At 42.1% G+C, this 14,962-nt stretch overlaps 1 protein-coding gene across 2 annotated transcripts in view; it reads left to right on the top strand.

The window, feature by feature from the left end:
* Window positions 1-14,962, top strand: part of ACAD11 (acyl-CoA dehydrogenase family member 11) — a 101,356-nt gene that overhangs the window by 26,388 nt on the left and 60,006 nt on the right. For both annotated transcript variants that reach the window (XM_032235164.1, XM_032235165.1), the window contains 5 exons: window positions 4,498-4,645; window positions 6,084-6,205; window positions 6,952-7,058; window positions 13,795-13,921; window positions 14,285-14,362. In XM_032235164.1, coding sequence (XP_032091055.1) covers window positions 4,498-4,645; window positions 6,084-6,205; window positions 6,952-7,058; window positions 13,795-13,921; window positions 14,285-14,362 — 582 coding nt within the window. The remainder of the gene's footprint in view (window positions 1-4,497; window positions 4,646-6,083; window positions 6,206-6,951; window positions 7,059-13,794; window positions 13,922-14,284; window positions 14,363-14,962) is intronic.

Raw genomic sequence — 14,962 nt, 5'->3', positions numbered from 1 at the left:
TCATTAACTCTCAGTGCCAGAGTTATGTTCCCTTACATCAGACAGCTGGGAATGTAGTTAAGCAACATTGGGAGTGTTTGAAGTGTGAATTAAATTCACCTTGCATAAGCAACAAATTGTGCAAACCTGCAGAATATATTATCAAGAGTATTTATTTTGTCACATCTCAATATCTGAACTAAAATATGCTTCAAGAATATTATTCTATGAAACTACAGTGCAACATATACAGAGACAGATCTGAAAATAACAAGATCTCCCCATCTATCAATTCCTTGGCATATCAGCATAAAATGCATTTTCCAGTCAATAGAGCATTTGTATTTTGCAGTATTAATTCTAGTGGATCTGTTTAAAAACAAATGTCTATAGTACTTGTAGAGCAAGGGTGTTAAACTCAATTTCATTGTGGGCTGCATCAGGGGTTGGGTTTGATCTTGGAGGGCCAGAGGTAATGGTGGGGTGTGGCTGAGGGTGGGCATGGATATGGCAGAAGGGTGGACATGGCCATAGTGGGCATGAACAGACACTAAATGAATGGTTGTTAAGTCAGGGATTCCCATTATTTTTGAGTTGTAACATACACTAATTACCCTTTGACTCACAGAGCTGTTAGGAGATATTTTCAGGCGAAGATGAAGGGAACGCTTACCTGGATTTTCTAACTAATCTTTTAAAAATTCCAAAGAGAATTGTTTGGGATAGAAACTGTTATATTTCATTCTCAAATATTGTTCAACTATAAAACACTCTCAGATTCCTTTCCTTAAGAGATGTAATAAAACTTAATGGGGGAGAGTGGTAAGGCATTACTGTAGTAAATTAATTTTTACTTTTTAAAAACCTCTTTATGGCTTCAGTTAGTCCTCTTAACTCCGCCTTTCTTGAAAGTTTTGAGTGCATGGGCTGCCTTTTCACAACTCACTGGAGCAATGAAGAATAATGAATTTCCTTAGAGAATACAGTAAATGCCAAAGGTTGGTGGTACCATTGAAAATACTGTAAATGCCAAGGGTTGGTGATATGGTAAGATCATACATCTTACCATATAACCACACATTACATTGTGCGAACCCCTCCCCTTCTGTGCCCATTTTCAGCCCACAGAGTGCTACAGGAGGTCATGAAGACTGAAAACAGGCTGCAAGCGGCATTCCTGAAGCCTGTTTTTGGCTTGCAGAGCCAAAAACATTTTAAAATCCTGTTGATGATGCCAGAGATAAAATGAAATATGTACTGCATTTGCCCCTATGGTTTTAATTCTTACCCTTTATTTAGTACTAGATCACTGTGAAGTCAGAATTAGTTTCCAAGAACTTTGATCCTGAACTTTGAAATAGCTAAAGGGCCAAAAGATTTTAGATCTCACCAGTAATCATCACAATGTTATTTATTGGACCTATTCTGCAGTTGTTACAAGCTAAAAACAACTGTGAACATGCAGTGCAGATTCAGTAAAAATAAAAAAAATGAATCCAATAATTTGACAATAGCAGTAAACCATAACATTTCCTGGTATGTGATGCTGTGCTAATTTCTCCTTCTGTAAAACAGGATGAGAGTCTATTTGTAAGGATTGCCTCTCCTAGCTTAAGAAATTGAAGTCTCTTGAAACAGAGTATTTCAAAAGGAAGCTTTTATTAAGTAGAAGGGAAACCATTAAGTTCAAAGCAATGTCTGAATCCCTTTAGGCAATGCAAGTAAAATTAAAGCAGTAGAAACCCCTCCCATTAGATAGAATGCAGATTTTAGCCAATACACAAGATGGTTCTTTTACCAACTGCCCTGAGAACCGAATAAACATACATCCCTGTTCTGACCCCCCTTGTCCCACACCAACACACTCCAAGCCAAAGATAAGTTACGGCATTTAATTAACAGACAGACAGGTCCTTGGCAGCAAACTGGCACAGACAAGCTTGGGCAGCAATCCAGCACAGATAAGCCGTGGCAGCAATCCAACCTGCCAAGCTCACAATAATGTTCTCCAACATTGGTTCCTGTGTTGACTTCTGCAAAAGGGGCGTGTGCACAAGCAGTCCTTTTATAGTCTGGAGAGGAGCCTAATGACCACCAGCTGAGTACAATTACCTCCTGTAACTGTGCAATTGTTCCTGACGCCTATTAGCTCTTCGATGCTGGGCATCCAGGAACAACTCACTGCTGGTGTCCGGATCACTCTCCCTTATCTGCTCCCCACTGGTCCAAGGCTCAGGCTCCTCCTGGTGGCCAACCAGCCTCTCTGCGCCCTGCTTGGAGTCGGAACCCTGTCCAGGGTCCTCCACATCCTCCAGAGCTGACTCATAGAGCCCCTTGCTGTCGGAGTCTGGTGGCAGCTCCAACAGCTCCTGCTGGGCCACAACACATTCCCATGGCTATCTTCTGTTAGACATTAATGTGAACTGTCCCACATGGCCATCATAAACATTCCACAAAAGGTGAGGGGATCTCAAGGTGCTTCGGGACCAGTAAGCCAGTTGTAAAATGTCAGTTGTCACAGGCACTGCTAATAAATTGACTCAAAGCCCCCTCCCTCCTAATTGAATGGCAGTATCACTTTTAGGGATTTGACTGTATAAATACTGCATATTTGAAAAATTGCTACATGAAATGTTCCTATTAGAAATTAGAAATGCTTGGAGTATCCTTCTTGTAAGCTTTTTTTCTCTCCAATAAACACTTTTTTGTGTGTTGGTTGTTATCACATTCACATTCATGTGTTACTAACAAAGATGTAATTTCTGTATTATTACATAGTGAAGTCCTAACATTCTTGAATTTACTATGCATTACATTTTGTTCTACATTCACATGAGGAAAGTAAGATCTGTTTTCTAAACAAGCCTTATGGGAGATGCAGTACAGGTAGTCCTTGAGTTATGGCCACAATTGAGCTCAAAATTTCTGTTGCTTAGTGAGACACATGTTAAATGAGTTTTGCCCCATTTTATGATATTTACTGCCACAGTGGTTAAGTGAATCACTGCAGTTGCTAAATTAGTAACATGGTTGTTAAGTGGATCTGGCTTCCGTATTAACTTTGCATGTTAGAAAGTTACAAATTGTGATCACATGATCCCGGGACATTGCAATCATCATAAATATGAGTCAGTTACCAAATATCTGAATTTTGATTACGTGATCATGGGGATATTGCAATGGTCATAAGTGTGAAAAACAGCCATAACTCACTTTTTCCAGTGCTGTTGTAACTTTGAACAGTCACTAAACAAACTGTTGTAAGTCAAGGATTATTTGTACAATATTTTAGTAGTATGATTAAAACACTGGAATACATCTTATGATTAAAACATGAGAGGAGGTCACAACTGATATATAGGAGGTCTATATAGCTTCTTCCTTGAAGCTGAAAATAGTTGAAAATAGTTTTTTGGGACACATTGCAAAAGCATCTTTGTTTTCATGGTCAGGTATGAATTCACAGACCTTCCCTAAAATATATGATGAGCTTAGAGAAATGGCAAGATAAGAATATTTGGAATACACATGAATCATTCTTACCCAGTTATAAATAGCCCAATACAGAAATCTGAAGGAATGGAGCCTCAGCCCTTTGTTTCCTAGTTGATCCTAATACAGTGATATTATGTAGTACTATATATTCTTGTGCTTTGGATCTGTAGTTGACCCTTGGTCTTCCACAAAACTGGATGCAAAGGGCAATGGTTTAGCTACTTTGAATATATTCCTGCTTCTACCTTTTCTACTCTGTCTTCCAAAATCAGTGATGCTTCAAATGTACAGAAATGCATGAATGAGAATTAGCTACTAAAGAATTCAGCTAATGGAAATTTGCACGTGTGCTATGCTTTAATACATTCCTTACCAGGACACTGTTTGGTAAAGGACTGGCTCTGAGAGAGCATAGTTGGTGATCCTTCACTCAGCAGTATCAGGGTGGTGGGATGGGAGAGATTGATGTAAAAATCTGTAAGATCACAGGTGTGGCATTGCCATCCAAGCCCTCCTTTATGGTATTTGAATCACCTCCCTCAGTTTGTTTAGTGCAAGAAGGCTGAACTTCTGAAATTCAGATCTAATGCAAAGGTAACTGTTTCCATTTTGTTTTGCCAATTAGGTTAGCAGTAGTCACACAATAACAAATAAGTTCTATGCATCCATGTTAATATTCTCAAAAGTCATAGGCTATAGTTCCATGTACATAATATGCACTGAAATCATATCATCAGGAGCCTTGGTGGCATAGTGATTAGAAATGCAGTATTGCAGGCTAATTCTGCCCACAACTTGTAATTCATTCCTGACCGGCTCATGGTTGACTAAGCTTTCCATCTTCAGAAGTTAGTAAATTAAAACCCAGATTGTTGAGGGCAATATGCTGATATCATCAACCACTCAGAGAATGTTGTAAAGCATTATAGAGCAGTATATAAGTCTAAGTGCTATTGCGAAATCACTAAATAGGGCAATCATATTAAAATTTTCAATACTTTTGTCCTCTTCCTCTGTTTCTAGGCCCGTGTCGCAGCAGTGTTGGATTGGGAACTTTCAACTTTAGGCCATCCTCTGGCAGACTTGGCTTATACTCTTGCTTTTTGCTTTTGGCCCAGAACCATCAAACCTATAAACATACTTAATTTACAGAATGTAAACAGCATTGCAGGTATGTGCTTGTTCTTCTACTCAGCTATTGTCTTTTTTTAAAAAAGTAAAATATGAAAAAAACATAATGATGGATCCATTTTTCCATCTCAGATATGCTTCATATTCTCTAGGTGTAAGGAAAACAAATTCTTGGAGAAATGAAAATGTGTTAGTAAAATAGAAACACGGAGGGAATGTGTGCTAATTGTGCCTGCTTTTCAAGAAGCTTTATAAAAAATATCCGTGGAAATGTAACTTATGTTTCTTTCTATTAAGACGATAGTTCTTTTTAAGGAGATTAACAATAGGAGAGTGGAGAAATATCTTGAAGTTAGCTAATTATGACTATTTGTATTTAAGTCATCTATTTCCTATGTATATGCATGACTGTATCATTTATTTCCTTCTTCCTGAAATGGATAAGTATAAGTGCCTTCTTTTATCTTTAGGAGTCCTTCCCATTATTTTCTGGATATAGTTCCTCCAATGGACTCCATTGTAAAATAAATAAATAATATACCGAGTCTTGATTATTGGTTTTTGGGTCCTGCGTTTGATTCTACATAAGCCCTCAAAATAACAGGACAAAACTTGATTCAACCACAATTCTTCTAAAAATTCTAGGGCTGTAGCTTCCTAATGGCTAGAAGCATGTCTGGAGAGAGCTAAATTAGGGAAATTGACTTAGGAATTTATTATTCTAGAAGAGGTATCAGTCTTTTTGTAAAGGTTTATTGAATTGGAAGATAGGGTTTTCCTTGCAGTTATGATTAGAAGGAGCAAATGAAACAAAAACTGTTTATGAATGTTTTTATAAGGGAATGGTAAAGGGAGTATAAGGGGTATTCTTTATATGTTTCTCCACACTGCAGTTGTATGGATTATGTAAAATAATTTGACTGAAACATATAACATCTTTAGAAAAGGCCACAATGTGGAATGAGAAATTTCCCTTAAGGAAAGACTCTTCTACAAGCATCTCATTAAATATAACCTATTATATTGACTGACTGGGGAATTATGAGAGTTGAACTTCACACAGTTTAAAGTTTGCTGAGGTTGAGAAACTGTTATAACTTGTGGCCTAGTAATACCTAGCTGAGCTTAGATGACTCAGAAAGCTAAACAGGGTCAAGTGTGGTTAGTACTTGAATAGATCACTATGATGTTTTAGAGCAGCAACCAATGTTGAGAAGTCTAAAAATATGCTGGGGGGAAAAAACCCAGCAAACCATTTCTATATTAGACGAAGAAAATGCTTGTATGATGTGAAAACGTCAATTGCTGACCACTGCTCAAAGATAATTCTATAATTTTGTTATCTAATGTGGATAGCATGATATGAAAAAACAAATACAATATATGTGTTTATTTACTACATTTGTGATATATGTGATGTAATCTGTAAATCATGCAGCAAAGCTGAAGGTTAATATAAATGAATTTGCTTTTCATAGGAATTCCTTCCCCTGAAGAACTGATCACGATTTATTCTCGCTTCAGGGATACCTGTACTTTTCCACATAATCTTAATTTTTTCCTTGCTCTTTCATATTTTAAGTTGGCTTCAATAAGCCAGGTAACATATATAATCTTCACCTTACCTTTTAATGTTAAATTGAGTTATTGAAATATAATTAATGCATTTTTGTAAATCCTTTTACTCATAACAATATTAGTAATAGCATTCCAGATTTCATATTTTGCCTGAAATAGATGAATATTATGCTATTGGTGAGTGCTTGCAAGTGATGTCATTACTGTGCTTCAAATAGACTTTTAGAACCAATTAAATGTAGTGACGAAAGTGTCAAAATATGAGATGAGACTGTAGTTTAATTTTCTACTTGATTACATTGCTCTAAAGGTATCTGTGAGAGACCTGTCATCTCTTAGCCTAAAATAAATAACAAATTATTTTGTAATAAATAAATAAAAAGAGGCATCAATTTGCTCTGGATATGGATAGCATACAATATCATTTATTGCTTTTGACTATGGTAAATGAAAATTACAGTAACTTTAAATTTAACAAATCCTATGTTGCATAGTTTTAAGTTTCATAGAAATTTCATAGTTTTTATGCTTTATACCATTGTTTTATAATTTTATAGCTACTATGAATATCATGTATAGGTATATACTATTGTTATTTCTGATACTCTTGCTGCTCATTTGATGGGTTATATGTTTTTTAAATTTATGTTGGTCAAAGATTAAAATAAATATAGATCTTGAATAATAATTAAACATTCCTCTGTCGTATAATGTTAAAATGCTGAGATATTTGTTAAAGTTCACATATTGAAATTATTTATTCTTTAGGGTATACATGCCAGATATCTCCTGGGTAATTCCTCTGCAGAAAACAGTTTGGAGTTCAGCAGTATAGTGAGACCACTAGCTGAAGTTGGATTACTGGTAGCAAAAAAGTAAGAATTGATTGTTGAAAGAGTTTTAAAGATGCAATGATGCCACCTGTAGTTCAAATAGGTTCTACAAAGTTTTCTTTTCTTGACTGCTATTTGATGCTGCACTGCCTATCTCTATAATAAAGAGTGGTATTTATCTATGTTAGGGATAACAGATTCAAACTGCCAACATATAGGTGGTATTAAATGGCAGCAGATACATCAATTTTCTCTGTATCTGTGATGACCCAGGGCACAGAGATAACACAAATAGCTGCCAATTCAAACCTTCCCTAACGCTCCCAACTTTCTGGCAAGTCCCAGAGCAAAGTGATAATAAACTCCCACAAAAACCTCAAGCACCCTGTGACTGCAATTAGTCCAACCCAGCAGTGTCTGCACCAAGGCTGCACGGCAATAAATCCCAAATGTATTTGACAAAACAGGAGCAAATCAAGCAGTTTAGGGAGCGAAAAATCCAGGTAATTAATCCAGGACACCAAAAGGAATGCAAGGATTCTTGGCAAGTTCAAACATCGGCCCACAACACTTCAAGAACTCAGCATTTCCCCCCAACAAATGCCTCTCTCCACAGCGTCTCCTTAAGTCTCATTCCCCAGGTGTGTCTGGTGAATATGGATGGGACACTCTCCTCACAAGTAGCCTGCTCCGTCTGTGCTGATCACGCCTTCTCTGCACTGTCCAAGCCCTTGCATCAGAAGGGGGTGGTTCTTGCTCCTTGTCTGAGATCTGCCTCTCCTGTTCATCCTGCCTCTGTTTCTCTCTGCCTACAGGCCTTACTAATTTTAAAAAGCCTTGCCTGGACTGACTCTACTATTCCCCAGTTTCTTTCAAAGCCAAAGGAGCTGTCCTCTCGCTGTCAGTTCCTGTGCCAGCTTATCTTCTGCAGCAGATTCAGACTCTGATGGGGACATGACACTATCTCCCCCCACCTCGCAGAGCTACCCCCTCTGGGACATTGTAGAAACTGGGCGTGGAAATCGTGGATCAGACGGGTATGGACATCTGTGGCATTGACCCAGGTGAAGTCCTCCAGTCCATAACCTTTCCATGCCACAAGTTACTGAAACAGCCTTGAAACCAGCGGGAATCTCTAACGCTGTCCACTTCATACTCCCTAAGGGGCTACCAATTCAGGCGGCAGTGGAGCTGGCCAATGCATACTGTCGGCTGATATTTGTACTAGCCACTATCTGTGGAAGACCTGGTGAATCCGCATGGTCTGCAGCAGAGATAAGCGAAACCCCACAGGATTGATCACCGCTTTGACCGGAAATGGGCCTAAGTAGTAGTGATCAAGTTTTGTCGATGGCCGTAACATCAGCAGATATCGTGTGGAAAGACAAACCCAATTGCTCACATCTAATGAAGGGATGTCTTGATGACGCCGGTCTGCGAAGCATTTGTAGTCCTCCTTGGCTTTCTCTAGCTGGTTCCAAACTACTTGGTACATGGCTTTCAGCTCTTGGAGGAATATATCCATGGCTGGAATCGGGGAGGCAGACAGAGCCAACGGGAAGAGCCGTGGATGGAAGCTGTAACTGGTGAAGAACGGGTACAAGTGGGTGAATGCATGCTGAGCATTGTTGTAGGTGAACTCCGCCACTGCCAGCACCTCCGCCCAATTGTCCTGTTGGGTGTTGCTGAAACAGCGGAGGTACTGTTCCAAGATGGCATTCACTCTATCTGTGCCCCTATCAGTTTTGGGGTGGATTTCAAATATGTCTGTACCTGCAATTCCATGGGTAAGGTCTGTTAAAAGCGTGCCGTAAATTGCACCCCCTGGTCCAACATTACTCAGTCCGGTAACCCATACAGTAGAAACATATGGGTGATGAATAACTGGGCTGTCACCCATGCGATAGGGACTGTACCTGCAGTTCCATGGGTAAGGTCTGTCAAAAGCGTGCCGTAAATTGCACCCCCTGGTCCAACATTACTCAGTCCGGTAACCCATACAGTAGAAACATATGGGTGATGAATAACTGGGCTGTCAACCATGCGATAGGGAGACCCACACATAGAATAAAATGAGCCATCTTGGTGAGCATGTCCACCATCACCAAGATGATTGTGGCATCCTTCAATGGAGGTAACTCAGTTATGAAGTCCAATAAGACTGCCCCCGAGGGCCTTTCCAGCATGGGTAGTAGCTGCAAGAGACCAGGGGATGCACCAGTAGTATACCGTAGTTGGCCTGTCAACAGATCCCACACAACACCACATATCCCAACACATCATGCCGGAGTCACAACCACCAAAATGTCCTGAAGATGAGGTGCAACATTTTGAACACCCTAAAGTGACCCACTGCCGGGCTGTCATGACACTGTTGCAGAATGAGATCACAAAGGGGTCCTCCAGGAATGTAGATGCGGTCACAGAACCTCAACAGGTCCTCCATATATGCCCAAGGGGTCCCCCATTTCCCATCACCATCCAACTCTTGATGACAAGCTGCCACAAACTGATCCTGTTCTTGGGCCTCCCAAATCCTAACCCAGAGGTCCATGGGCTCCTCAGTGACCGCATACTGCTTCAAGGAAATCACCGTTCAAGGTGGAATTTTGTCCTCTCTTTGGATATACTTGGGCTTTTGGGAGAACATGTCTGTCCGCTCGGAACATAGGTCATCCAAATGTCAAATCGGGCAAAAAACAGTGATCATCACACCTGGCTCTGGTTCAGCATTCATAAATGTTCCAGATTGCGATGGTCCATCTGAATCTCAACCTGGTAGTCACCCCGCCCCCCCCCCCCAGATGGTGCAGCCATGTCTCAAAGGCGACCTTAACCGCCAATAGCTCCTTGTCCCATATAGTTCAATTGTGCTCCAGAGTTGACAGCTTCCAAGAATAATAGGCACATGGGAACAAGGTGCCTGCAGGGGTATAGGCTTGTAGGAGCACCACCCCAACAGCCACATATGATGCGTCCATCTCCACCACAAGTGACCGGAATGGATCAGGATGCTTGAGAATCGGCTCAGAGATAGAGGCAGCACCCCAACAGAACTTTCCCCTTTCTTGAGCAGATTAGAAAGGGGAGCAGTCAAGGAAGCAGAGTGGGAAACAAAAATGTGGTAATAGATTGCGAACCCCAACAGTTGCTGCATGTCTTTCACCTGCCGTGGAGGTTGCCACGCCTGCAATGACAAATTTCTTCAGGTCCATCTTCAGGCAAAGTACGATGACCCAGAAAGTTGATCGTGGCTTGTGTGAACTGGCACTTCTCTTGCTTTGCAAATAGATTGTTGTCCCACAAGCATTATAACACCAGCTGCACTTATTTTTAGTGTTCCTGCGGGGACGACGATAGACCAGGATGTCCTCAAGGTAGACCACGAAGTGATCCAGCAAGTCCCAGAAGACATCATATGCCGAGCTCATTGGTCAATCCAAACGGCATAACGTTATATTCAAAGTGACCATAATGCGTCTGGAAGGCCATCTCCCACTCGTCACCGGCACAAACTCGGACCAAGTTGTAGGCCCCCTGCAGGTCCAGATTCATGAAAACCTTGGCCTGACAAAGCCACTCGATCAGTTCAGGGATGAGGGGAAGTGGCAGTGGTGGGTTTCAAAAATTGTTCAAACCTACTCTGTGGGTGTGGCCTCCTTTGTGGGAGTGGCTTGCCGCCCATGTGACCAGATGGGAGTGGCTTGCCACCCATGTGACCAGATATGAAGATGCCGATGACACTTGTCAGAACCACCTTAAATTACTTCACACACAACACTGGCATGCATAAGAATATGATGTAAACTTGTTTTTTAAAAGGCATCTTTGGTTTGCATTAAAACAACTTCAATACACGCAATGTTCTGATTGCACCACAAACACAGTAGTCATTCTTACCTTTCACAGAGGCACTGAGTTTTATAAATATGATCATGGTAGTGCAGAATAATCATATCCAAGGACCAGTGGTGGGTTTCAAAAAAAATTTGGAACCTCTTCTGTAGGTGTGGCCTGCTTTCCGGGTCCACTGGTAGAACCTCTTCTAACCGGTTCGGTAGATTTGACAAACCGGTTCTACCAAATAGGTGCGAACTGGTAGGAACCCATCTCTGGGAAGCGGGTACCAGTTCCATACTGTGATCACATTCAACTTGCAATAATCACAGCACAGGTGCACCAACAGAGAGGTAGAAGGCCAAATAAACCCCTTCCAGAGATTCTTCTTGATAAAGTATTGTAACACCACCCACTCTGGTTCAGACAGGGAGTAAATCTGACCCACTGGCAATTTGGCATCAGGCACCAAATCAATCAGGCAGTCATAAGACCGATGTGGGGGCAACTGATTGGCCTCCTTTCCCCCAAACACATCAGTATAATCTATCAACTCCATGGTTAGGTCCATGTCCACATGTATAGCCACACTTCCTGCACAGGGCTCCAGACAATGGGTGGCACAGTTCTTGCCAGGGAACTGCACTGCCGCAGACCACCAGACAATCTGTGGATCATGAACCAGTAACCACTCCAGCCCCAGCACCACTGGGAAGTGAGGCACTGCGGCAACATAGAACATGGCTTCTTCCACATGTGTTCCAATGCGCATGTGAAGAGGTCTGGTCATGGAAACCAGAAGGCCTGAATGAAGTAGCTGACCATCAATAGTTTCCACCAAGACCGGTGGTGAACCTGTTGCTGTGGGATGGATCACTGCATAGCCAAGTCCATGAAGTTGGCAGTGGCCCCCGAGTTCACCAGGGACTGGATCTCCACCACTCCCCAATCTGGCATGAATATACTCACTTCTAGCATGAGGTACTTCACAAAAGCTGTTTGTGCTGGAGATGTTTGGCCCATTGCCCCTTGAACCTGACCTATTGAGCCCTCTAGGCTAGGCCATACCCATTTCCTGCTGCTCCTGCTGCTACTTTGGGTGCTTTAGCAAGGGCGCCATATGGCCTTGGCCGCCACAATACAAGCAAAGGCCTTTGCACCGCCACCAATCCTTTTCTGCTTGGGTCAGACAAGGTCATGCAGCCTCCAACAGCATCGGCTCATCAGGTGGTGGTACTGATGGCAGCACTGCCTTAATGGGTGCGGGCACAGTCTCCATCCATCATCACACCCATCAGTGCAGAAGCCTTGTGTTGATGCGGAGGCTCAGGTGCATGAGTCCTGCAGTGTACAAAGGCATTCGGTGCACACCATCTCATCCAGGAGCTCCAATAAAAGACCTTCCAGGAACTGGTCCATAAATGCCACCTCATTCCATTTCAGGTCCTGGCAGACCACCCAGAAGTCAATAATATAGTGAGTGAATGAGCCAGGCCCATGCTGCAACTCTCTCAAACACCTTTTATCTATTTGGGCCCTAACAGAATCCTCAAACATGGTCCTTACATGATGGCAAAACTTGGCATAATTATCCAACAGCGGGTTGGGCTGGGTCAGAGGGGCGTTGCCCAACATACTGCTGACGTTGACAAAAGGATTATCAAAAATCCCACCTTATCCCGGTTAGTGGGGAGGTCTTCGGGCCAAAGGCTCATATAAAGCTGTCACTGCCCCCCCCCCCCAAAAAAAACCGCTGGAAATTGGGCCAGTAAACCTTTAAACTTATCCAGCACAGCTACCGGGCATTTGCTGCATGGCCTGGCTGCTTGCATCTATGCAACCTTCGCAGTCAGGAGGACTATTTGCTAGATTAATCATGTGCTCAGAGCTGATCCATGATCACCCAATGTGGTACAGAGGAGCAAGTTGGAGTTAGTTCGGGAACAAAATGCAATAACCCAGGGAAGACATACAGGTAGTATTAAATGACAGTAAATACATCAATTTTCTCTGTATCTGTGATGACTCAGGGCACGGCACAGAGATAACACAAACAGCTGGCAGTTTAAACCACCCCTGTATTCTCCAAATCTCCCCAAACGCTCCCACATTTCTGGCAAGTCCCAGAGCAGAGTGATAACAAGTCCACACACAAACCTCAAGCAGCCTGTGACTGCAATTAGTCCAGCCCAGCACTGGATGCACCAAGGCTGCACAGCAATAAATCCCAAATGTATTTGGAAAAACAAGAGCAAATCAAGGAGTTCAGGGAGCAAAAGATCCAGGTTATTAGTCCAGGACACCAAAAGGAATGCAAGGACTCTTGGCAAGTTCAAACATCAGCACACAACACTTCAGGAACTCAGCATTTTTTCCCAACAAATTCCCCTCTCCACAGCGTCTCCTTAAATCTGTGTGTGCCTGGTGAAGATGGTGAAGATGGATGGGGCACTCACCTCATGAGTAGTCTGCGCTGATCACGCCTTCTCTGCACTGTCCAAGCCCTTGCATCAGAAGGGAATGGTTCTTGCTCCTTGTCTGAGGTCTGTCTCTCCTATTCCTCCTGCCTCTGTTCCTTCCTGCCTACAGGCCTTACTAATTCCTAAAAGCCTTGCCTGGACTGACTGCCCTTCCCCAATTTCATCCAAGGCCAACAGAGCTTCCCTCTCATTTGCTGTCAGTTCTTGTGCCAGCTCATCTTCAGATCTGCAGATTCAGATTCCAACAGGGGCATGGCAGTGTCCTACTATCTTGTATCTCTGTTTTGTAGTCCAGATCAGGTAGCCTATCTGAGATGCAAATCTGCCCTTTCTTTAACACACTTGTAGAACACATTGACATATCAATGTATTGATTTATTAGGTTTTATTATTTTTACAAATAACTGAAGGTAGCCCACATACCTAATACTCCCTCTTGGTCCTATATTGCTTTTTTCTAGAATAAGTTTCAGCACTGGCACACCTCCTTGCAATTCTGGAGAATTATTCCAGCAGTCCACAGAGGGGAAGAAAATCCTTCAGAAAGTGAAGGATTTCATGAAAAAGCATGTTTTTCTAGCTGAAAAAGTAAGTTGTACCATGAATAGTTATTAAAGCAGGACCAAATCAACATCATCTTGGGCCTTGCAAACTTCTTGGAAGTGCCATTTAATTTACCACAAGGCCAAGAGTAGCCATGTGATCGATTTTGTAAAGTTCAATTCTCTAACTAAGGCAATGACAAACACCAATTCTGTGTCTTCATAAGTATACAGGTCAAAGGTACAGATAAGGAAACATGAAAGTCCTAATTCCAATTTAAAATCATAACTTGTTTTGTCTATGAGATCCAAGGTCTGGCAGGAGATTAATCAATACTTTCAATTACAGCCTTCAGATGGGTTGGCTTGAGAATGATTATTTGTACATTATTTTATATATACCCTCTAGGAAATAGTTGAGTATTACGCCAGAAAGAAAAATTCACCAGATATATGGAGAAAACCTGGTGTCATGGAGAGACTCAAGGTACTCTTTTTTTCTGTCCATGGTATACTGTAAAAGAATGATCTTATATCAGAGCTGTAAAACTCAATTTCATTGAGGGCTACATTAGGGTTCTGTTTGACCTTGGGGGGCCAGGGTAGGTGTAGCCAGAGTCGGTGTGGACAATTTGATTTCACTCGTGTTGGGGGTGCCTGTGGAGGCCCAAGCACTCTGCCAGCAAAAATGGGCTTCCAAGCTCCATTTTCGCTGCAATGGCCTCCTGCAATCCTCTGCCAGCTAAAATGGAGCTTGGGATGACCACATGCAGTCCTCCCGAGCTCTGTTTTCACTGGCAGAGACACTGCAGGCCAGTCCTTTGCTGTTTCCAGTGCGGCCCTGTGGGCCAGATCTAATCACCCTGTGGACCGGATCCAGCCCCGGGCCTTGAGTTTCTGTGCAAATATAATTTAAAACTTAATTTATAGTTTTATTCCAGTGAAAGTTATACCTTACGGAGTAGATTTGTAGATTTGTAGATTTTAATAGCATTTATAGGCCGCCCTTTTCCCTGAGGGGACTCAGGGCGGCTTACAATAACAAGGAAGGGGAGTGAAGACAAAACATAAAAAGAAATGTGCAATA

Source organism: Thamnophis elegans, chromosome Z (genome assembly GCF_009769535.1).
Source record: "Thamnophis elegans isolate rThaEle1 chromosome Z, rThaEle1.pri, whole genome shotgun sequence".
NCBI lineage: Eukaryota > Metazoa > Chordata > Lepidosauria > Squamata > Colubridae > Thamnophis > Thamnophis elegans.
This window is presented reverse-complemented; position numbering and strand designations above follow the sequence as displayed.